The sequence below is a fragment of the Haemorhous mexicanus genome, chromosome 5, assembly GCF_027477595.1.
Source record: "Haemorhous mexicanus isolate bHaeMex1 chromosome 5, bHaeMex1.pri, whole genome shotgun sequence".
Taxonomy (NCBI): domain Eukaryota; kingdom Metazoa; phylum Chordata; class Aves; order Passeriformes; family Fringillidae; genus Haemorhous; species Haemorhous mexicanus.
The window spans coordinates 6,213,400-6,236,872 of NC_082345.1; the positions used below are offsets into that span (position 1 = coordinate 6,213,400).

Genomic DNA, 23,473 nt, shown 5'->3' on the forward strand with positions numbered 1-23,473 from the left:
TACCATATACATCAGAGACACTTGCTCCACCAGCACACTGTGTACATCTTTCTTGGCTAACACCATACATGATCTGCATCTAAAAAGTTACAAAGTCACAAATATTTCAGACAATACCAAATGAACCACTAATATTTTAACTTACTAATATGTAAATTTTAAAATAGGCATATTATCTTTCACAGAGCAAGGAATTTGAGTAGAGTTGAGTCAGGAGAGAGACACCACTCAAATTTTTAACAGTGAACAGTGGTAGGATAAACAACTAAGCAAACTGGCATGATGAAGCATACTCTGCATCCAGAAGCTTAACTTCCTTTGCAATTCAATCCTGAATGATTTTAAAACACATTAAAATATAAGAGAAAACAAGGCGTAATTGAAATGCAGTTGAAGGGACCACTCAGCTCCTATTATCTAATGAAATACAGGATACAGTACATAAAAACAGCCAGGGTTTTGCTGTATTCTAAATCAAAGTAATAACATGCACAACTTGGACAGAGAAGTGCTATTTTTACAGAGGATGAAAGGGAAAAAAAACCCAAAACCACACAAACCATTGAAGTGTTGGACTGACCTGCAAGAAAAGCCACTGGCAACTAAAATTCAGTGTTGTCAAACAGGTGAGATCAAAGTATCAAGAGAGTAATCTTGAAAGGGAGACAAAACACACAGCTAGGAAAAAAGCACTAGATAAAGTTTAGGGCTTCTTTTCCCTTTGACTTTGGGAACTACATACACAGTATTCCCACTGGCAAGGCTATCCTGTATTAATCCAAGCATTTTTTCCAAAGAATACTACTGGGAATATCCCACACTGCCAGATGACCAACCATGACCTAGAAGGCCTCAGATACTCAACACGTTATCTATGAATCAGCTATTCAAAATGCTACAGCTTATCCAAAAAGTCTGTTTCTCATTACATTGTGCTTTAGTCACATACTGTCTGTCCTTGGTCTGGTGCCACTTCATTTCAATTGTTTGAACAGGAACACTGGAAGGAATTTCTTGAAGACAAACTATAATGCCTGTGCATGCCATGGTTCAAGGGGCCTGCCTTAAATGGGTCATCACAACCTGTAAACAGGCTTCTTTGTTTTCAATTTACCTCCTACTTTGTCCTACTGAAGAATTCTACATGCAGTTCAAAATTCAGTTTAATTGTGAACTAAAGCGCTTTATCCAAAAAACCACCAAAAAACATTTAAAATATTCCAATAATGTATCCATACAGAGAAACAGCTAATATTCTGTACATCATATACAAAAACTACCAGCTAGTGATCATGCTTAACACTGAACAAGTTCCCTTAGCCAAAAAGGTATCTGAAAACATTTTTAGCAAAATGGCTCTGTCTGAGACACACTCGATGTGTTCAGCCAGTATGCACACACAAAAAGCTATGGAAGCTGGAATTCAAAGAAAAGCAGTTTGTGAGAAAAGCTGTTCTGGTACTGCATCCCTTCTTTCACTGGCAACAACTACACTGCTGTGGGGATAAGAGTGGGTAAGTGGATTTAAGATATTCTGTATTTCTGTTTAATTTAAATTCCTTGCCCTGCCACACAACCCCAAACAACATCCCAGTAAAACCATTTTAATTAAGCTAAAGACAGTATCATAAAGATAACAGACACTTGGATCTGGTTTTAGCCTGAAATCCACTAAATAGTACTTTAACAAGTACACAGGCCTGCTCTTGCTAGAAAGAGTCAGCCCCCAGTCTGGAGATAACAAAGGCCACACAAACCCCCTTTTTCACAGGCAGAGACAGGACACAGATCTCTGAACAGATGTCTAACAGAGCAGCCATATTCATTTTCAGAATAAGAGCCTCCTGTCCAACTACCAGCAAACAGGATGTGAACAGAGGCACAAGTCTACATAAGCAGCAGGCTGGAAGCACCTGAGAACTAATTCTTTTGCAGTTCTCTTACTACTCCAGCATTTTCTTCAATTAACTCAAAAACAATCCTAGTGCCAAAACAAACTTTCCCAAAAAAATTCTAATGCTCGAATGCTTATTATTAGAGACATTGATGAAAACCTCACCAATTCCTTTTAAAGACTATCAGGTAGCTTTGTAATTGTTTCCTCCTGAAGACCCTATCAATATAAAAGGATTTTTCCACAAAATGGCTGTGATCCAAACACAGATCTCAGTACTTTGGAGGGACAGCTGTGTGAAAATCTCTTGAGAGCTCAATTCTAAAACCACTTCTCATAGGGGCTTGAAAGGTAGAAGTGTCATTAAGTAGTTTTAAAATCCTCAAAACTTAAGAATATTTCTAAGATAATGTTCTTGCTATTACCACAGAGGGGTTTGTTTATATCTTAGTTCTTAGTCTGGGCCCCTGAAACTGAATTATTTCAATGGAAACAGAGGGAAGACAAGGACTTTTTAATCCTTGTTTGCTAATTGTTTAGTAAAAGCCAGGGCCAAATGGAAGAACCTGTAGTTGCAGCACCTCAGAATTATTGGAAAGAGACTTCAGTAGCCAGCAAATAATATTACAGTACAGAGCAGCGAGTGTTAAAACTCAAAATTTATAATTAACAGCACCATCTTCAATAGAATTGTGAAAGAAGGACAAAACCAACAAGCAGGAGCTGGATAGATGAATCACAGTCTCAGAGTTACAGTCCTATCTTCAAAGCTGTTAGCAGGCTGAAAAATTTATGAACAGGCATCTTCAGAATGAGTTGCAACATATCTGTCCATCAGAAGCAGACATTCCCCCTTGTGATTTCACTTTGCAAGTAATAAAATCCAGACTACACTGCAAAGAACTGCAGTTCCCCCCCTCGCCTGCTCTTGCCCTGAGCACTCTGGCTACAGAGGCTGAGAGGGTTTGATGCTATTTTAATCTCTCCTGGGCTTCCAAAACACATTGGATCTCACAGATCTTTCTTGTAATTCTCTATTTCAAAGCACACACTCTCTCACAGAGACCTGGTCCATACTCCAGGCACCTTTTGCTGAATTTCTCACAGCCATTTGGTTTGGCTCTGTCTGCAGAGCAAATGAATGCACAATACAGACCAAACTGAGATAGCTTGAGCACATTCACCATCCTGAACTGCTGACTCAGTGCAAATGACTCCATTTCAGAATTAGTCACATATGTGAGTATGTGAGGTGGAAACTGAAATTTATGCCACTATGAACTCTTGTTATCTCAACGACTTCAGTATGCTTGTGCCTAAATAAGGATTTCACAAGAGATCTACTGGCAGTCATCAGGCTTGTGGCAACAGGATGCTTTTCCATGACAGGCAGTGGAATGGGATGGTATTGTAAGAACACAGCAAAATCTTAAGACCATAGAAGAGATTGTAGCTTCATATCAAAATTATCAGAGTTATACCCAGAATTTAATTTTAAAACTGAAGACAATATTCAGGCAATCCAGGGGATAACTGCCTTTTCCTATTATGCCCTCCTGCCACTCCTTCCTTCCAGAACACAATTTCAAGTTTTCACTTCCCAGGAAAGGCAAACAACATTAGACACAGCACAGACCAGGCTCTGAGCTAATTAAAAAGGAATTTCCATCCAACATTTTAGACACTAAACACTAAAACAAAACTAAAAGCAGTCAAGTACTATGATTATAGCTATGTTCAGATTTTTAATAGTTTTTTTGCAGTTGTTTCATTTATATACATTTCTTTGGACTTCTCCCCCTCCTTCTGTACAATCATAACTTCTAGCATAAAAAAGGGAAAAAAAAAAATAACACCACAAACAGTTCTCTAACTCAGCCATCTGTGTAACAACACTGTTCGCTGGTAGCTATTTTACTTAAACCCTCAACATCAAGAGTCCAGTTTGATGTGAAAAGTCCAAAAGGTATTTAAAAGAACAAACTATAAATATACACAAACTTCTACATTTTAGAATACATTAGACAAAAAAAGAATAAAAAAGGATTTTTACCAAATCTGGTAAAAATCAAAGTTATATATTCCGTTCTTTCTACACCATTTTTTTCCCCTCAAAGCTCATGGGAAAGCAGACATTTTGATTAGGGCATTTGCTTTTAAAATAATACAAAATTCATCTTTCAAGATCTGAATTGACTACCGCTAAAGTAATTTGAACAGTGTATTTTTTACAGATGCCTCCTTAAGACAAATTACAACATATTGGTACCAAAGCTGCTTCTCCATATCTGACTACTGAGATTAACAGCTGCACAGTCTGCTGCTTGTACAAATAAAGAGGCTGCTGTTCCACAAAAGATTTTCTGCTTGAAAACTTCAATTCCTATTTCTCCAGAGAAACTTACAACATGATGAAGCAAGACATTTCTGAGGATATTAAAATTTCCTAACTTAAACAGCTGCAACACAAAGAAGTGAACTGAATTACATTGTACAGCTTTGTACCCTACATTTCCCATCCTGAGGGGTTGACTGCCACATCCTGTACAAAAGGTAATTTATATATTTGTGAAACAAAGCCAACACATTGAGTAAGTTCAACAAACTGCTTCATACAGGATCATACAGATGGTGACACAGATTATTCACAGGCTAGAACATGGATCAAGTCTTCAGAGTTTAAAAAAAGGTAGTTTCCAAGTAAGTCTAATCTAGAAAACGTCACTTCTTTCAAAGTTTTTTGATCTGGAAACTCTACTTGGAAGTACTTCCTCAGCATAGAGACAGCATACCTGTCTCAACACTGCTTTCAGGTCCCTGATTCACAGCTCTCAAATATAAAAAGCTAAGGTGCCAGTGGATGCAATAAAGCAAGCATTTTTCTCTGAAGCACGTGTAACAGCTTGGCTGAAGGTTCTTAAACAATTAAGCTCAAGACAGACACTTGAAAATTTGCAGCCCAGGTAATGAAGGCACACACCAGCTGGGCAACTGAGAACAGGCTCTTGTGACAGGACTCAATCTGAAGTGGGGCTGCCTAATGTATTAGTCCTATGTGTACCAATAAAGAATTTAAAAGCAGATGACCACTGTGTAAACATAGAGCATTACCAACACACTTCTTCCAAAGACAGCTTGTAAAATTACAGACCATTACAGAGCTAAACTGCAGAATGAACATGAAAGACAAATGCTAATTTTCATACTTTCAGAGGAAGTAAAGTAAGTATCAACTGACACATTATGCCAACTGATGGGTGATAATGCAAAGAAGTTCAGTCATATGGAGCTTATCAATAATTTTAACCAACATTTTAGGCATCATCACCAAGTCTCAGACTGAACATTCAAATATTAAATTGCTGTAGCAGGATTTTTGACAGCAACACACAGAGGGGCTACAAAAGTAAGCAAGGTGTCTCCTCCTATCACTTCACCCAAGGAAGTCCCCAGAACAACCTCCTTTTGGCAGCTTCATCTCACTGCATCCAATGCTTGGATTTCCAGTTACTCAGCATGAAAGCACATCCCACTAATGCTTTTACTGAAAAGACTTAACAGCAGCTATTGCTTCACTTGCAGATCCTTTTCTGAGTGGTAACAGAAAACTACTGATGCACTTAGTTTGCCTTTTCTAAAGCCCAACACTCCAAGCACAGCATCTCAAGTTCTGTGCTTTGAACTACCCTTTAGGACCTCCAGAAGGTGTTTTCTATCCAAAGCTCCACAGCTGCAACACCCAGACTGGATCCACAATGATCCAGAAAGGTAAGTTCACTGCTTAGCAGAAGATGAGGAAACAGCAAGGTGGGAAACTTGACAACACACTATCATCTCCTCAACCCTCAGAGACAAAGAAAACCACACTTAATGTCCACAATCTGTAAGGCATAACAGCCCAATGTTGTCCCAAATCAATAATAACTATGGAAAGTGGCTGCAGTGCCTCTCTATTGGGAAGCTTTCTTAAGTTCACTCTGCATCCCTTTTTTCAGGGAAACTGGCAGAGTTGTCATGGAATAATCAGCTGGTTCTCTATAGTTAACTTACACAACATTATTAGTGCTAGTCAGACACTGAATTAGAAACTGAGTTACAAAGCAGATAAACCAAGATTCTTCATCCAATTAAACTTTTTTTTCCATCGATGTTACAGCAGGAATCTCTTGGAACACAGAAGTAAACAAAACTCATGACAAGGATTTCAATAGGAAAAGGATAAAAAAACCAACCAAACAAAAAACCACCACCACCAGAGTGTGATTATTTGGAGTCCCCAAGTTATACCATCACCAGTCACGGTCCTATTGGATACTCTGGGCTAATGTGGGGCATGTGGCTGGATATGAGCAACCTCTGTACTACCACTATTGAAGGAAGAACTGAAAATCTAACAATGCAACAGCCACAGATGCCTACAATAAAGTGAAACTAAACTGATAAAAAGGGAAATTAATTCAGCTGTGTTTCCCCAATAAGAGAGTCAACCCCTCTTATCTTTGATGAATGTGTCCCAGGATGTGCCAAAGTGCACAGCACCACGACCCTTGATCTCTGCTTGACATAAGTCATCATTCAAGGCTCAAGATATTTTGCTACCCCAGTATGTGTGACAGATTGTTCAAACCCCACAAAACACAGCCAGGCCAACTGCTGTACTTGCTGCTTTTGAGAGCACACACTGATGACTCCCAGATTCTCAAACTGTAAACCTGACACAAAACTACAAAATAACCACTCACATGAGGTTCCAGATAAAAGACTTCCTAGCTTGCTGTCACCAAAGCAAGAGATCACTTGCCAACATACAGCTGAAAAAACACCAACATTTATCAGAATATCAACTATCCCAGACAAGTTATTTAATAGAGAGTCAGAGAACAGGGAAAACTGAAGCCTCTCATGATTTTAAAGAAAAAGCCCACACTTTTTCAAAGGTGCATGCTTTCTGTTCCTGGAATCTAGGCCAACTGTATGGATTCAAACACAAGAGGAGTTTTCCAGTGAAGAAGGCATGCACTTCAAAGGCCACAAAATCCACATTAAAAGACTCCAGCACGGCTTCAGCCTCCCTAACTCCCACTAGACTCCCCAAATCTGCAGAGCTGCAATCACTTGTTTTAGAGTGGCTGCATGGGTTTCTATTGCAGAGGCACTGCATTAATGAATTCAAGCTGGAAACCATTTCTGAAACACAATGTACTGGGAAGCAAAAGTGAGATCTACGCAGCAACTTAACCAGACAGTGTTTTAGCATTTTCTTGTCTTTTCCTTTTTTTTTTTTTTGGTGGGTTGTTTCAAGGGGTTATTTCTTGAAGCCCTGTAGAAACTAGAAGTAGCAATGTGGTCAATTGAATTTATTGTTCTGTTGTCTAAAAGCATAGACATGAAAAATGTCTTAGCTACCTCTTTGAACAAGATGGCTTTTCAGAGCAACAGGCACAATTCCTCTCAAGGTTTGAGAAACAGGTGGTTTCACTAAATCATGGTCAATTTCTCCATTTGTTTATGGTTTTCAACAGTCTGTAGTTACTGCAAATTTTTGTTTCCTTTCTAATTCAGCTTCAGTCCTATGCAGTCTTCATTAGTCAAGAACTACAATCTTGCTTTACAATAGTTTTCTGCAGAGAAGCTATTTTAAGTTAATGACCATGCCCATTCTCCCATTAAAGTGCTTTTTCAGTCATGGACTTAGCACTCAACATTTTTTTTATGGCACTTTGTTTCACATTATGCTCAGCAGCCCATGGAACACATGACATTTTGTAACCAAATAGCCAATGGCCATTGGCAAACTTCCCCACCCCTCCCTGTCTCAATATTATTGGAACAAATGGCCTTATTTGCACAAAAACCCTCTGCAACCTGCAAAATCAAGTTAACCCCCTTAATCATCTGTGTCGAGTAGATTTATTACAACTTGCATTACACTCAATTCATTGCTAGCCAGAATCACACAGGTACCTCAGCTTTTTTACCAAAAATACATATTGAAGCCCAGACTGAGGATTATCAACAGGCCAAAAGACCGGGGGTGATATTCTGGATAAATACTTACCAAGTAAAACTACAAAAGGAAAGGAGACTTAGAATTCAGAGCAATCCTTTAGATACTTTAGGAACAGTGTCAGTAGAATGCAGGATGACTGGATGAAACATTTTCATCAGCCTAGGAAGATATCTGTAATATTCTAGAAAAAAATTATAACTTCATCTGACAAAAAGGATTTTGCATTTAAATGGTTCACCTTCATAACTGGGCCTTGGACTACTTCTAACATTTTCATGGGACAGCTTTATTTCAAGTTAGAGCAATGCTCACAGCCCTCTAAACAAACAATTTGGTCACCAACTTGTGATCCCAGTGACTCCTGGTAAACTCACAGCTGCTGGACTGAATATTTATACATGAAACAACTGATGTATTTCCATCTGGTCTTTATGACAAGAGGATGACTACATGAAATGGCAAATCACTACTGCTTCCAAACAAAACTTGGGGAAGAGGAAAGGGAAACTGCTGAGCTGGACTGCCCTTGACCCATGACAAACAGACAACTCAGCTGTCACTTATGGTTTGCTCATTTGAGTAGCTGCAGAAAGTATATCTGAAATGAGACACCCTATTCAGCTGAAGCTCAATCTAGTCCATGGATTTTTTTTCTCCCTTCCTGGAAAGAAATTTGGCTTGAGAAGGGGGAAGGGAGACAGCAAGAGCATAAAGCAAATTCCCAAGAGAACAGTAAGCACATTTCCATGGATAAGATTGACTTACCAGCTGGAAAATCTAAGTTTGGATGAGGCAGTTCCAGGAGTCAAAGCTTAGATGCGGGTTTTAAACATGCTCATTCTTCTTTTACATAGGGTAGCTGAACACAGATAACAAAATCTGCTTCATTCCAGAGTGCAAGAGGGAGCAGGGGGAGAAAATAAAATCCTTGTTTGGCCAGATATACTGGGACCATAGGAGGATTCAGGAAGGCCAAGGTTAGAAAATAAAGCAAAAAATGACATTGGCAATGACTGATACACTGTTTTGTTGGAGGGGGGAGAAATGAGGATATTTCCTGAACAGGTAAAAAGCAAGAACAATTACCATTCCCACACAGGAACAAGAGAAACAAAAGATACCATTTCCCTGAATATTATTGCCAGAGAAGATAAGGACAGAAGTCAAAGGGAAAGTGGAAAATAGCTCTCTACATCATCAACCAACTCATTCTTTCCATTCTAAATTCCAATGCCAACTTCCTCAGATTTCATGCCCCTCTTAAGTGACAAATTATACTTAAAACATGGCTACATTCACAGCCTGCTGCTTTGTAACTGCAGTCATCCACACCGACTTAGTCAACGCTTATCAGTTGCGTCATTACCTGGTAGTTATCAGCTCTTTATTTAACCTAGCTGCACTCTTTCAAATTTTACGGTTACCCAAACCATGTGGTTTGTTGCAAAAAGGTATCAAGACCAGAAGTTGAGCAATACACAGTTTTGGACATGCTACAACAGCACAATCACACATCACAAGCATACTTCAGAAATTTGGTATTATCTTATAAGCTGCCACATTAGAAGCCACAACTGGTTTCTGACAGAGGTCAAACCACTGCAAATCTTCAGCAAAGCAAAGCAAACCTTCAGCTGAAGGATTCAGAACAAAAACCAGCAATTTGCAGTAATAGCAAATAACAGAGCCTTCCACAAAAGAATTTGGGGAATTATTTTGCTGATGTTGAAAGTACAGCAAACTGCTTTAGCTGATCCTGGCTTACTTCCTTTGGTTAGCCCAACCTAATCTAAAGCTACTTAAGCTTTCTTCACAAAACTGAACCATTTCTTTCCTTCACCATTTGACATAAACACTGTTTGCACTAGTGTTAGTTTTCCTATATTCCAAGTCAGTTTCTCACACATTTCCAACTCATAACTCAATCACTCATATGGTTTAGAATCTAAGGATGCCGTCTCCCAGAAGCCAACAAATAACAGATTTTTACAGTACAGGTTTATCAAGCAGAAACCATTTATAGCTTGGGTACATTGGGAATTTTCACAAAATCTCTACAGTCTTACTGCTCCAAATATAAAGTTCTTCTCATGCTTGTTCAACTCCACACTTCAGACCAATTTAACTATGTATCTCAGAAAACTGACCCAGAAGACCTTCCAGAGCAGTTAGTCATCTACCCACCAACGAGGCCACAGATGCTGGTTTGGAATAGCTGTCCCTCCAGTTTCAAAATAAAATGTTTTCAAACACTTAAATTATGGTCACAAAGCTTTTCAAGATGAAATGTGCACATTCACAATCGACTACAAAATACTGAAAAACCCACAACAAATAGCAACAAAATGCTCAGCCTTACAGGCTGCTGGGCTTATGAAGCTCAAAGCCTGAATGCACCTATAAAATGCTTTTACCTATTTGTGAAAGTTACACAAATATTTAATCTGTAAAGAAAACACCAACTGATGTATATCCCACAGTAGGTAGCTTACTCAATAAGAGATGACAAATCTAAGACTATAAAGGGAAGCATTTTGGCAAAAAACAGGCAAAAAATCCACAAACCTCAGTACAAGAATTAAAATAATACTTTCATGAACTAGCCATTCATAGCAATAGGAACTCTCAGAATGAGTTCACAGTTTTAAACTTGCCTGGTCCTAAAACTTGGAAATGTCATGTACATCCTAAGAAACAAGGTTTTTGCTGTTCCTCACCTTTGTCTTGTAAATGATATTTAACTCTCAAAGTTTGTTGGGGAAAAAAAACCACATCAACAATAAAACCAGATTTCAGACTCTCCAACACAAATAAATCAAACTTCAGTTGTGCTAGGTTTTCTGCCATTGGCCCAAATTTCAGAAAAACAGATTCCATACTGGATGGGAGAAGAAGACCACTTTTTTTGAACCATAATCCCAAGATAAAAATCAAGGCAACTGACTATTTTTCCTGTCTGAAGTGCTATCATACACAGTTAGTCATGTTCAGTTGCACTGAAATGCTGGAAGGAAACCTGAGTAAGAAAGACAATTTGTGACCAATCTTCAAGTATAAAACACACATAATACACTGTGGTGCTACAGCATTTAAGTCTTCAGCAGCAACCTTGAGGCTCTTCACTGTTTTTTTCCCCTTGATATTCCTGAGGGTAAATACAGAATCCCTCAGACATGTTCAGGCTTGTATAAAGAGATCAGCAGAAGAAATCATACCATACCATCACCTTAACTGGCTCACAGTTGCCATCAAGAGGCAAAACATTTCAAACTCAAACACCCTGCGTAATTCACCACCACCCCTCCTGGCACAACCTAAAATTCATTTCTGCTTTTGAGTCTGCAGAAAGAAGCTCAAGCTGCACATAAAGGAAGTAGAGAAAGCCACAGGAAGAAAAAAAAATAATTCTAAAACTAAACTTCAAGTCTTAGTTTTGTATCAGACACTTCTGCTGTTTCTCCCTTTTCAGCATACTCTTCCTGGCAAACCAAATGACTGACTAAGCCCCAAATCATGATAAATGCAAATAAAAAGCCTGCCCTCAAAGGCCATTCTACATACTGTCATCTCTACTTGTCTACATCTAGAGGGGGCAATATTTAAAAAAAAAATAAAAAGAAACAAAAAAATCAATCACTTCTCAGACAGTATTTCTTACAGTAGGAAATTTATCTGACTGGACTGCTTCAAGAACTTTCTACATCAAGTTTAGCCTCATAATGACATTTTTAATTTAAAGAGGACTTGTAGACTGAGTTCAAATTAGCTATAACAAAGCACATTAACTTAACATCTTGCATTTTTACATAGATAACCTACATTTCCCAAATTAAAGCATACCATAAGCAGCTGAATAAAGATCAAGACAAACCAAAAATAGTTCTATGTTGGAAAATATTTGTTAGAATAGAGGTGTCATTTAAAAAGAGGCAGATTTGAAAACAGACATGGTAACATTTTGTAACATTTAAGCAAAACCTGCTAACTGTTCAGAAATTGGCATTAACAGATGCATATTACATAAGCTCACATAGATTTCCAGATCCTTAAGATAATCAGCCTGGATTGCTGAAGCTTTTAATAGTAATTTTTGGGGGTTATTGTTTGCATATCATCAGTCTATCCAAGGATAGAAGCAGTCAAAATACATTCCAACTGGGGTCACAAACTTGCCACCAACAACCAGCACAGGAGAAGCAAGTCACAGGTGCTCCTAAGAGAGGAAAAGGCCCAAGGAAAGCTGGGCAACCCTGTCAAACTGGGTATTTTAAACTATCACAAGACTACATTAACTGGGCAAAACCAGACAAAATGCACATGGCTGTTGTATCAGCTTTGTACTATCTTTCACTTATCTGGGCAAAGCTGTTTCAGCTTTTCCCCAGCTACATACAAACAGATTGCCATTCCTATGCTTTTCACATTCTACCAAACGGTGGCATTCAACTCAAAACTGCATAATTGGGTTTTTCCATCTTGACCTTTCTGCTTTCTGCTACCAGCCCCAAACCTGCTATCAGAACCCACTATCTTCAAATTCTGATGCAATGAAACTAGAAATGGCTGAAACATGCAGATGCAAGGGATGATCCAGAACAGCTAAATCGAAACAATATAACTCCTACCTCATATAAGAGGTCTAACAAAGCTTATTTCCCACACCGTCTGCTGTCTTAAAGCAGGAGGAGAGCAGCTCAACAAGGACCTATTGAAAGGTTCTATCAGTGACTGCTTGTCTAACAAAGGCAACAAGACCAGAACCACTCTGGGCTATAGCTCCAAACACAACTTGTGATGTGGATGCTACTGGAATATCCAAAGCTTCCTCTTTTTTTTAATCTTACTGGTAACATCTGAGGAGTCCTGCTAAACACTTGCAAAATTAGAAGACTTTAATTGCACCACAGTGATCCTGTCCTGAGAACAGAGACTCCAGAGAACTGCTGCCCATAGGTGAACCAGGTGACTTCAGAACCATGCTCTGGGGCACACAGATCATGGAAAAAAATGGCATCACCTACATTTAAACACACTTATTCTGGTGTCATTGACACATCACTTTGAAAGCTCACAGATATTTTAGTAACAAGGCCATCAAGCATACAACATCCTTTCTAAAGGATTTCTAGAGTCTAAGTGTATAGGCAGCGTTCCCAAAGATTCTGCTTAGACCCAAAATGACAAATTCAAACGTAGCAGTTTGCATAATTCAGAATGAGCTATCCTTGTAAAAACTGCTTACTGCTTTAGATACATATTAATAATACTCACATAGCTTCTGGAAGGCTATGATATAACAACATAACACTACCAGTCCCATTTTTATCAGGCTGCCATTTCCTTTGCCAAAAAATCACCTGAGAACGTGTTAAATTATTTGTGAGCCAGGCAAATTAATGCAGTGCTGCTTGGAATTCCCCAAGCAAATCTTGAAGCACTTCAGAATAATCTGGATATGTGCAATGTACCTGCCATCACCAGGTGAAAATGACAAGTGGGATGAAGTTCAGAAGTGTGCCTAAGAACTGAATCTAAATTTTGGTCACTGCATTCTACCCATTACTTTATCCTGACTTTTCTTCTAAAAAGATTTGCTAACACCTGTGATGAACTTGCTGCATGGATCTCCTTTTGGGTTAAGAGGACAGCACAGCACAAAACATTATTAACACAAAGTTTATCCTCTGCAGCATGGAGTTAACAGGTATTCTGCAGGCTGTGCCCACAAGACAAGACATGAAGAAGCTCCTTAACATGACCTCAGGTGAGGAACAAATTCAATCCTCATCACCCCTCTACTTCCCCAAGCTCTCCCAAAGGGAATGAGGGGAACTAAAAGCACACATTGAGAAGTGTCAGTATGACAATTTGTAAATATACTGAGGAAACTGGAAATAGAGTAGAAAGGACAGCCGTAGTACCTTGACCAAAAACATTCTAACACTGTTTAAGGTTCAACACACACTAAATTTTCAAAATTACCTACAAGACAGTCCTAGGGAATGGAAGCAGCTTCCACAAAAATACTTATGAAGCCATAAAAACTGAGTCTTGTTCATTTGGACAAGAATTTAAATAACAGATTTTAAAAGATATGCAGATGGTTCCTATTAGATAAAAGCCTTTAGCTACTCCAAGAAATCAATTTTCAGCATCACAAATCCTGCTATTTAGAATAGAAACTGTTCCAAGTGTACTGGAAGAGCGTTTTTTCCAAGTGTGGTGTACACACATCATGATCTAGTTAAAAACACAGCATCATTATCTGAAGTTTCAAGAGTCAAAACCAGTAACTTCCTAACATCTGCTATTAAAAATTACCACCACCACCAACAAAATCCACAAGCACATGCTAAGTCAAGACAAAGTCCTAGGCCCAGCTGCAGGAGCACTGCAAATTTATATGATATATATTATCTTTCTTTCTACTTAAATGTTACATAGATTATGTACACTGACAAACCAAACAGAAAACTCTTAAATTTTATTTTAACTCAACCACGATTTGAAAGAACCAATTTACAGTCTCAAAAAAAGGTCGGTAATCTTTACAGGAAATGCATGACAGGAAGCATCAAGATTGCCACTGCTTAGCACCAGCTTTGTCACATGCAGCATGGAGAACCTGGGTGTCAGTCAGAGCTGTGATGTTTAACAAGCTGCTGCATGAAACAAAACCAAAGACAAAATAAGAAAAAGAACATGTGGCCTAGAGGGATGTTACTAACCAAAAGGTATTGAAAACTGTACTGTACTGAGCACTGCATCCATGGAGACTACCACAGATCTATGACTGCTTGTTTTATTTATTACTCTGCTCGACAGCTCTCAAAGGACTCTATACAGGATATCTCCAGGGAGCTTTTATCAGGTGGGATTTTTTTCCCTTACAAAGAAAGATTATAGACCTAGTACTTTTCCTCAGCCCTCAAGTTTTGTTATGAAGCTAAGTGTTTTAAACCACAACTGCCCAAAACAAATCTCATTTGAGAGATTTAATTCTGCACCTCTCAAACCCACACAAACTGACAAAAAAGAGCCTGTTTATTTCCATAAGAAATGCTGCATTTTCAGAATGTACTTATCCGATTATATTCATTGCCTCACAACCAGACAGTTACAAATTGACCCACAGCCATTTCCAAAAGTGATATCCCTTTGAGGTAAGATTATTTTCTTAAGTAGAGGTCTCCCAACAGCTGCAGCTCCAGAATGTACTTCAAAAGCTCCCTTCTCTCTTTCAGGGTCACCTTTGTCAAGTCTGAGGGAGCCTGATCACTGTTTATACTTCTGCAGGTAATTAGTCTGGCCCCTTTCCCATGTCATTTATCAAGCTGTCAATTGTATCAATTACAGCACAAACACTCAAGAATATGGCTGGGTTGTCATCTTTAGCTAAAGGAGAAGATTTCACATCAGAGACCTGAAGACAGTAAGTACCAGTAATTTGTTCTGCCCTATGACATAGAAAACCAGCAAAAATTTAGACTTTGCTGCACAAAATTTCAAGTTCCCTGCATATGCCCACTTGTAAATCCAGTATCCTGAAAGTGCCATAAGCCCAATGAATACTTGCAGCTTCACAGATTTTACTTTCAGCATTTCACAATTTGTAGAGCTGAAAACAGAAGAGATAATAAGGACAGCATGATGTTGACAGATTGTCACATACCTTGATTAATCTACATTTGTGACAATGACACAGCTGGCCCAGAAGAGGTCAGAAACAGGAGGCACACTGCTGCTGCAGCCACATAACTGTTCAAAAACTAGTAAAGCATTATAAATACTGATGTGAGGTGCAGGGTAGGCAGGGGAGCCAGCATACTGCATTAGACTTGGACTTGATCTTCCAGTAAAAGTTTCAGAAAATGTATTTTTAAATAATCAGAATTAAATCACAGTCAGAGCTTTCAAAGAATGTGTATTTGTTGAGGGATATTGACTGTTTCTCCAGAACTAACAGAATGTAATGCTTTCCAACAGTACTTGACAGATGAATTCCAGATCCACACTTCTCAGCTTCCTCTCACTGCAGAAAGGTCTAGATCTGGTTTTCCATTTTGCTTTAATGTAGCTACATGATTGTGCATCAGAGCCATCATCTTTGCAGTCAGGACTCCTAGTGAGCAATATGCAAACAGCTTTTTAAAAAGAAAAAAAAAAAAAAAAAGACTACAGGATGCCACAGTTATGTGATACAAGACCTTTTTTGGTTGTCAGACTCAAATGTTTCAGAAGTTGCACATTCTCAGTTCTGCCACTCCAGAAAGAATAGAGAATTTTAAGAATTATACATTGACTTCAGCAAGCCGATATTTGTCATGGTAATTCTGCAGTGGAGTCTGTACTCCAGAGTACAGAAACTGCATTCCATCGATGTCTGCTGACCTAAAAATCACCATTAAATATAGCTTTAAGACCACAGGATAAAGATAGGCATCATTACATCTGAAGTGCCACTGAAAGTGAAGCTACACATCACATCCAATCTACTTCCTGCACTCTGAGGTTTAAGTTAACATTGTTAGACTCAGAAAAACTCTGACAGATGGAAATATTATTTAGTACCTCACTGTTTCCTGCTACAAAGTGTCACTTCAATTATCATTTTTACCAGAGTGCACTACAGAATCTCATGGTTCACATCCAGTTCTGGCATTATGCTTCTTCCAGCTAGTTTTTCATTGCTATTTCCTATGCAAGAAAAATCCATTTGCAAGCTGGAGTGTCTGTACACTACACTTGGTTTGTAGTTAGACATCTGCTAGAGAAGTGCACACATGTAACCTACATCAATTTATTACTCAGATGGTTTATAACTGAAGGTAACCAAATTCACAGTCAGCTTTCCCTCAAAGCTGTAATGAGTACAACAAACTTCATGCACCACTTTCACATGTCCAACTCATTTCTTACCCCTGGAGACTGATGCTTAGGGAGAGCCCTCCAGTTCCTTCCTAATCCTTCAGCAGCTCAGGGGTTAAGCAGAATAACCTGACACAGCACTGAATCCAGAGTAAGAATGGCAAAGCAACACATCAGCAAGAAGGTGCACTCGTGAACTGTGGGTGCTGACTGCCCAGCCACCCTTTCTGTCAGGGAACACAAGGGACAGGAGCAACACAGCTCCCAGCAGACACACAGTGCTGCTCTCCAGTGCTCACCGTTTACCAGGAGCCATGACCAACCATGCAGATGCCTTCACAAGAACAGTTCATTGAGAATGCCTCCTTCAAAAGAACACACTGCCCAAATCAAAGTCTTCAAATGCCTCACAAATACACAGTTCAAAAGAAGCCAAGTTACCTCCACATCAGCAAGCACATCCCTATGTGAAAAGTTACTAGTTTGAATAATCCAGAGCAATAATTCTAGGGAGAAGATTTTGCAGTCCAGCAAGTGACTGCACTAATATGCACTGATCTGTAAATCAGCAGTTAAATTACAGTCTTGATTTAAAACCACTCACACAGGGACTCAAGAGGGATGACACAACAGCACTAAGATTTGGCTTTTGCAGCCAGTAATGTGACTTGCTACTTCTGGAATATGAGTATTACTTTGCAAACTTAAAGCATCAGGGGAAGGCATCACATTTTAGCCACAACATTACCTGAACAGTACAGAGGAGACAAACTCACTGCTCAAACACCATTTACAAAGATCACTTTTGTCAACGTCTACCTACTTAAAAACCCTTTAATTAGTAACCCTAACTACTATTTTAGTCCATTTATGAGATGTGCTAATGACAACAGTAGGAGGCACACTTGACTCAGAATAACTAGAGCTGAGATGAATACATACAGGGGGAATAAAACTATCTGAAGGCCAACACTACACTAACAATTGCCTTGCAGCAATTGAAGCTGAGCACTGGCAGAAGCAGTAGCTGCTCACACCTCCACTACATTCACAGCAGGGCAGGTATTTCACATTTGAACACAGTATTTTAAAGTAGGTTCAGTAACAATTTGCTTCATAGTGACAGGTCACAAAGCAAACTAGGATAGTCCATCAGTCACACCTGTGATAAGTTTTTGTTAGATTCAACAAAACTGACTCACAGATATAGGAAAAATAAAGAGGCAGGACCTTGGCTTTCTGGAGATACTAAGAACACAGTAGGTCACCTAGAGAATTTCAGCTCTTCCCCCTTCTACTTCCTCCACAGTTCAATTTATCAAGCAGAAGGGGCAATTCAATTACAAGGCAATTAAGGAGCTTTGAGGACGTGAGCAATATCCTCCAGTTTCACTAACTTGGAAACACAAGCTGCATTTCATAAACAGCATCTAAACTTCCTTTGAAAGGAAGCATAGTCATAGTCTCAGGTTTTGATCTTCATTGCTACAGACTACATACAAATCAGGCATAGTTGCATTATTTAGAATTTAAAAGTCATTCTTCCAGACACCAACACAAAATCTTCAGTAGTGCTGTTTAGAAGACTCTGGGGAAGTGGGACACCTCAGATGCCTGAGAAAAACTGCTATTGCTGAGGAACATTATTTCAAGATAATTAAAAGTAACCATCAGTTAGTTATGGTTACTGTAACACAGCATGGAGAAAAATCATTCACATTTCCCTAATAAAATAATTATGCTTTGAAGGTTCACCAATTCTCAAATCATGGCATCCTGGAAAACCAATAACATCTAAGTTTCAGTCCATCTTTGTGAAGGCAGATTTCATTTTGACACAAATCATGCATAACAAATATCAACCTGTCAACACCTACATTTTCCTACATAAGAGGATATACCCACCATCCCAATAAATACCAAGTTCCTCCTTTTCTTTCTAGTCACAAACAATAAAATAGGATTTAATCTTAAAATATTCTACTAGCTATAGAGTCTAGCTCCTCAGCAAATACTTTTAACAGCTATAAAATGTACATTCCTGTTTTAAACTTGACACTTGGTACTGACTCCTGAGAGGAAAAACACAGCCTTTGGAATCTGGCTTAACTTAACCCACAGGGCCCTCCTGCAATGCACTTCCCCTCTGAGCAACACATCAAGTATTTCCCCCTTGCAAATATTTTCATTCATGCTTTTTGCAACTTGTCAGTTTCAATACTACCCATGAAAGTCAGCAACCAATTGAAAGCCCAGCAACATGCTTTTTAAAAATTACCTCCTTTAATAAATTCCTTCAAAAGTGGTGCTTCTTCACACAGTTTGTCCATGTGGTACTGATGGTGAATAAGACACTTCAAGAGGCAACATTAGTGAAAGGCAACTGATGCCAAGCTGATGTTAGTTTCTGATCAGTAAGTGTGAAGATTAAAAGAGTCTCCAGAGATTAAAGTCACAGAACTTAAAAACTGGAAAGATTAAAATTTCAAATAAAAGTCATACAATTTTGATGGGTTATTAATCTCCTCACAGTTCAAACTGCACAAGTAAAGCTTCAGCAGAGCCCAACACTTAATCATTTGACTTTTAATTTAAAATCTATGCTGAAACAGACCACCACAGCAAGGATGTAGCTAGCTTGGAGGAACAGGTCATGCTGAAGGGTCACAAAGAAATCTGGAAGCTTTCTCCCACAGTTAGTAAGCACAGAATAATGGCAGTAACATAATGAACCAAGATATTGGTAGAATGCTTGAGCAACCATCCAAAAGCAAATACGAATTCAAATTAAGAAATCTTTTAATAAATTCCCTCAGCTTGACTGGAACAGATATACAAGTGCTTTTGAGAAAGTTCTGGTGCAGTTCCTGCAGTCAATCGTTTGTGAGCCACTGACTGCTTAAAAACCCCACAAAGAGTTTTGGGAGTTTCACCCAATTCTCTTTTGTCTGCCCTAAATTGGATGGAAACACAAACAAATATAAAGATGTACTACATGAGCCCTTCTGTGAATTGCACCAAAACCCAATACTAAAAAACAAATACTAAACCTTTTAACTTAACTCTGAGGCTTTGAAAGCAAACCAGCACACCAGGTATTTGTTCCTGGTACTCCAAGCTCTTCCCACTTCTTTCCAGGTTGTTGCACAGCAACCTGTGTCTGTTACACAAGCTGTGACTCGCAGGAAACTAAGGGTGTTCTTGCCATCCTTAAACTGGGCTCCTACAGAACTCTGGCTCTGCTCAGTCTAGAAACTTGATAAAAGAGCAGTGTCTTAGTCCAGTTTAATCCACCAGCCATCCAGAAAGGCTAAACTTTAGGGTGCTTTCTAAAGCTTTGGAAAGATAATTTCTTTCCCGGTCCCTGTTAACAAATACGAACCCTGAAAGTTGAAATGAAGAATACAGCTTTACAAAAGTCAATGGTGTGATACAGTGCATGACTTGTGTATATTCTAGAGTTATCTATCCCACAAAAATCCACTGCCACTATCTATGAAATGTCTATGAAATTAATGTTTTCACATTTTTTCCTAAGAAAAACACCTCAACAAATTCTGAAACGTTAAGGGTAGTTCAAGTTCACTTACACATCTTCCCTCAGCCTCCCTGAAGCTGCACACAAGTGATTTTACAATCCTCCAAGCTACCTTTTGGAGGTATAAAATACAAGACACTAAACAAAACAGAACTGCAGCACGTTTTGTGATGATAAAGCTAAAAGACTCTTCAGAGAGCACAGTATTTAAAATAATTAAAAAGCAAACTGCCTCTATGGAGTCCTTTTTTCCAAAGGACTGCCTCAGGTAAGGTTTGCAGCTCCTTTCGAATTAAGCAGACTTCGAGCTGATGGGTTTTATCCCCTTCAAGCACAATGACTAGCACCTGGGAGAGTGACTGTGCTATGATAATTCACATTTTTTTAATCTATTTATTTTACCTGTAGCTCGCACCAGGCAACTTCCACAGTGGTTTCAGTATCCAGTCCTTTATACACAGTTTTGAAAGAGCCTCTTCCAATCTCGATGTCAAACTTCAGGAAGCGGCCATCCGGGGAGATGCCCACTGCCTTGGTCTCAAGCTCTTCGATGTCTTCCTGCTGTGTTCTCCGCTCCTCAAATTCCCGGCTGGCAGCTGACAGGCTGCCAGCGACACTGGTAGGGGGTAGCGCAGTTGCCTCATCCCCCTCCTCCTCCTCCTTGGGCAGCAGCGGGGCGGCATCCTTGGCGGCCGGGGGCTCCTCAGCAGCCTGTCCTTCCAGGGGGAGAGGGGCGGGCGGCGGCGGCCGCGAGTCGGCCTCGGCGACGGTGACGGGGGCGTAAGGGGTCCGGCCGGCACCCGAGGGAGGGAACACCGAGGGAGCCGCGCTGCCTCCCGAGACAGGGGCCGAGGGCGCTGCGGGCTGCAAGCTGGGCAGCTCCAAGGCCGTGGCGTTGGAGTCGCAGATCACGCTCCGGCGGAAGAAGCGGTGCTCGGTGGCTGCCGCCCCTCGGCTGTCCTTGTCCATGGTGTGGCGGCGGCGCCGGTACTCCTCACTGCGGCCTCCGCTCCCCGGTCCACCGCCCGCTCCACCGGCGCCGGAGGCTCCGTGCTCGGCGGCTCCCAGCTTGTCTCCGACGGAGCTGTCCGAGCTGGAACCGTTCTTGGGCGGCGGCGGCGGCGGCACCAGGAAGCGCGGGCTCGGGGGGCCGCTGCCGGCGGCGTCCCCCGACATGGTGCCCCGGGGGAGCGCGGCTGTGGCGAGGCGGCGGCGGGAGGCGAGAGAACGGCCGGTCACTGAGCGGGGAGCGCGCCCGGCCGCGGCTGCCGTTGCAGCTGCAACAGAGGAGGGTCCCAAGGGCTCCTCTCGGCGGAGCTGGGAGGCTGGGCCGGCGGGGTGGATCCCCGGTCAGCGTAAGCATCCATCCTGCAGCGGGGAACCGGGCAGCGGGGCCGACATGGAGCACCGGGAGCAGACACGGGGCGCCGGGTTGGAGTGGGGGACGGCGAGAGAAAGGAAAGCCCGAGCACCGGGGAGGCCCCCGAGCGGGGAGACGCCGGTACCTCGCCGGCTGCAGTTACTCCCGGCGATGGAGAGAGAGCGGGGCCGGCCCGGCTGCGGGAAGGGGAGGGAAAGGGGCCGGGACGCGAGGAGGGAGCGGGGCGCAGGCCCGCACGCCAAGAAAGCCGCCGCGCTCAGTCACTCGCTTCCGAGCGGCAGAGGCCCGGGCAGGCCCAGGGCAGGGAAAGGGGTCCGGGGGGCTCAGCCCCGCCTCACCGGGGCGCCCATGGCGGCCGCGGCCTCTCCACCGCCCGGCAGGCGCAGCCACCGCCCGCGCGGCCGGGCCGCGCTCTCTCCAACAGCCGCGGCCGCCTCGCGCGGAGCCGGAAACCCTCCTCCTCCTCCTCCTCCCTCTTCTTCTTCTTCTCCTGCTACTGCTCCTGCTGCCCGCGGCCCACAGCCGCCGCTCCCCGGGGCTGCCGCTCCCCGGGGCCGCCGCCGAGCCGAGTCCGGGTGGCGCCCGGCGGGCAGGACCGAGCGCAGCCGCCGCGGCCGCCCGGCGACGCCTCGGCGCTAAATGGCGACGGCGGGAGCCCGAACCGACACACGGTCCGGGGGGGAGGAGGGGCCACGCCGCCGGCCACGCCCCGCCCGCGCATCGTCCCCTCCCCCCACCGCCGGGGGAGGTGGGCGCGCCCGCAGTGCGCGGGGCACCACGGGAGCGGTAGTTTCCAGCGGCGGAGCCGCACCGGAGGAGCCGCCCGTGGATTCCCCCGGGATGGGAGGAAGGGAGGGAGCGAGGAAGGGAGGAGGGGAGAGGAGGGGGATCTCGGTGTGAGCCGAGGGCCAAGGGGCCGATGTGCTGTGGGGAAGCTCGTCCTGCGCGGACGCCCCTTCCTCCACCCGCCCGGCAGGTCAAAAGGCACCGGGTCTGCCTGCGCTGCTCGTTTCTTCAAGTCTTGTGTTACACCCACACGTTAAATATTTTAGATGTATGTATTTATTTAGATATTGTCTACAGGTAGTTAAATATATCTCAGAGAATATCTCGAGCTGGAAGGGACCCACCGGTGTCACAGAGTCCGGCTCCTGGCCCTGCACAGCACCATCCCCAAGAGTCACACCGTGTGCCTGAGAGCATTGTCCAAATTCTCCTTGAGCCCTGGCAGGCTGTGCTGTGCCCACTGCCCTGGGGAACTGTTCAGTGCCCAACCACCCTCTGGGGGAAAAACCTTTTTGTAATATCCAACCTTAACTTCAACCTCAGGCCATTCCCTCAGGTCCTGTCACAGGTCACCAGATAGAAGAGATCAGTGCCTGCTGCTCCACTCCCCCGTGAAGCTGGAGACAGCAATGAGGTCATGTGAAAAATGCCAATCACTTGTTTTTCAAATTTTAAAAGTTTATTAGTAATAAAATGGTTATAAAATTAGTAATATAATTAAAGTAATAAAAATTTGGACATTTAGGATTTAGGACAATACAAGACAATAAAAAAAGAGTTACGGACCTCTGGGTACCTCTTTCTGGCCTGAAAAAGGACCCACGTTAACAGAGGATTAACCCTTACAAGCAATAGCCTGTTGCATATTCATACACCTCATGCATGATGCATAAATTCCATTCAAACACAGGATTCTGTCTGGTCAGTGTCAGCTTCTTCCTCTGAATCCTGACAGCATTTTCAGGCTGAGCGAGGTGGGAAGAAGTTCGTTTCTTC

The 23,473-nt window shown here is 41.9% G+C and overlaps 1 protein-coding gene across 4 annotated transcripts in view; it reads right to left on the reverse strand.

The window, feature by feature from the left end:
• WNK1 (WNK lysine deficient protein kinase 1) overlaps nucleotides 1-22,008 on the reverse strand; it is a 97,307-nt gene extending 75,299 nt beyond the window's left edge. The window contains exon 1 of one of the 4 annotated variants that reach the window (XM_059845696.1): nucleotides 20,713-22,008. In XM_059845696.1, the coding sequence (XP_059701679.1) occupies nucleotides 20,713-21,486 (774 nt within the window). In that variant the 5' untranslated portion in view covers nucleotides 21,487-22,008. The remainder of the gene's footprint in view (nucleotides 1-20,712) is intronic. The other 3 variants (XM_059845695.1, XM_059845697.1, XM_059845698.1) reach the window with 3 other exon arrangements.
• Nucleotides 22,009-23,473: the final 1,465 nt, after the last annotated feature.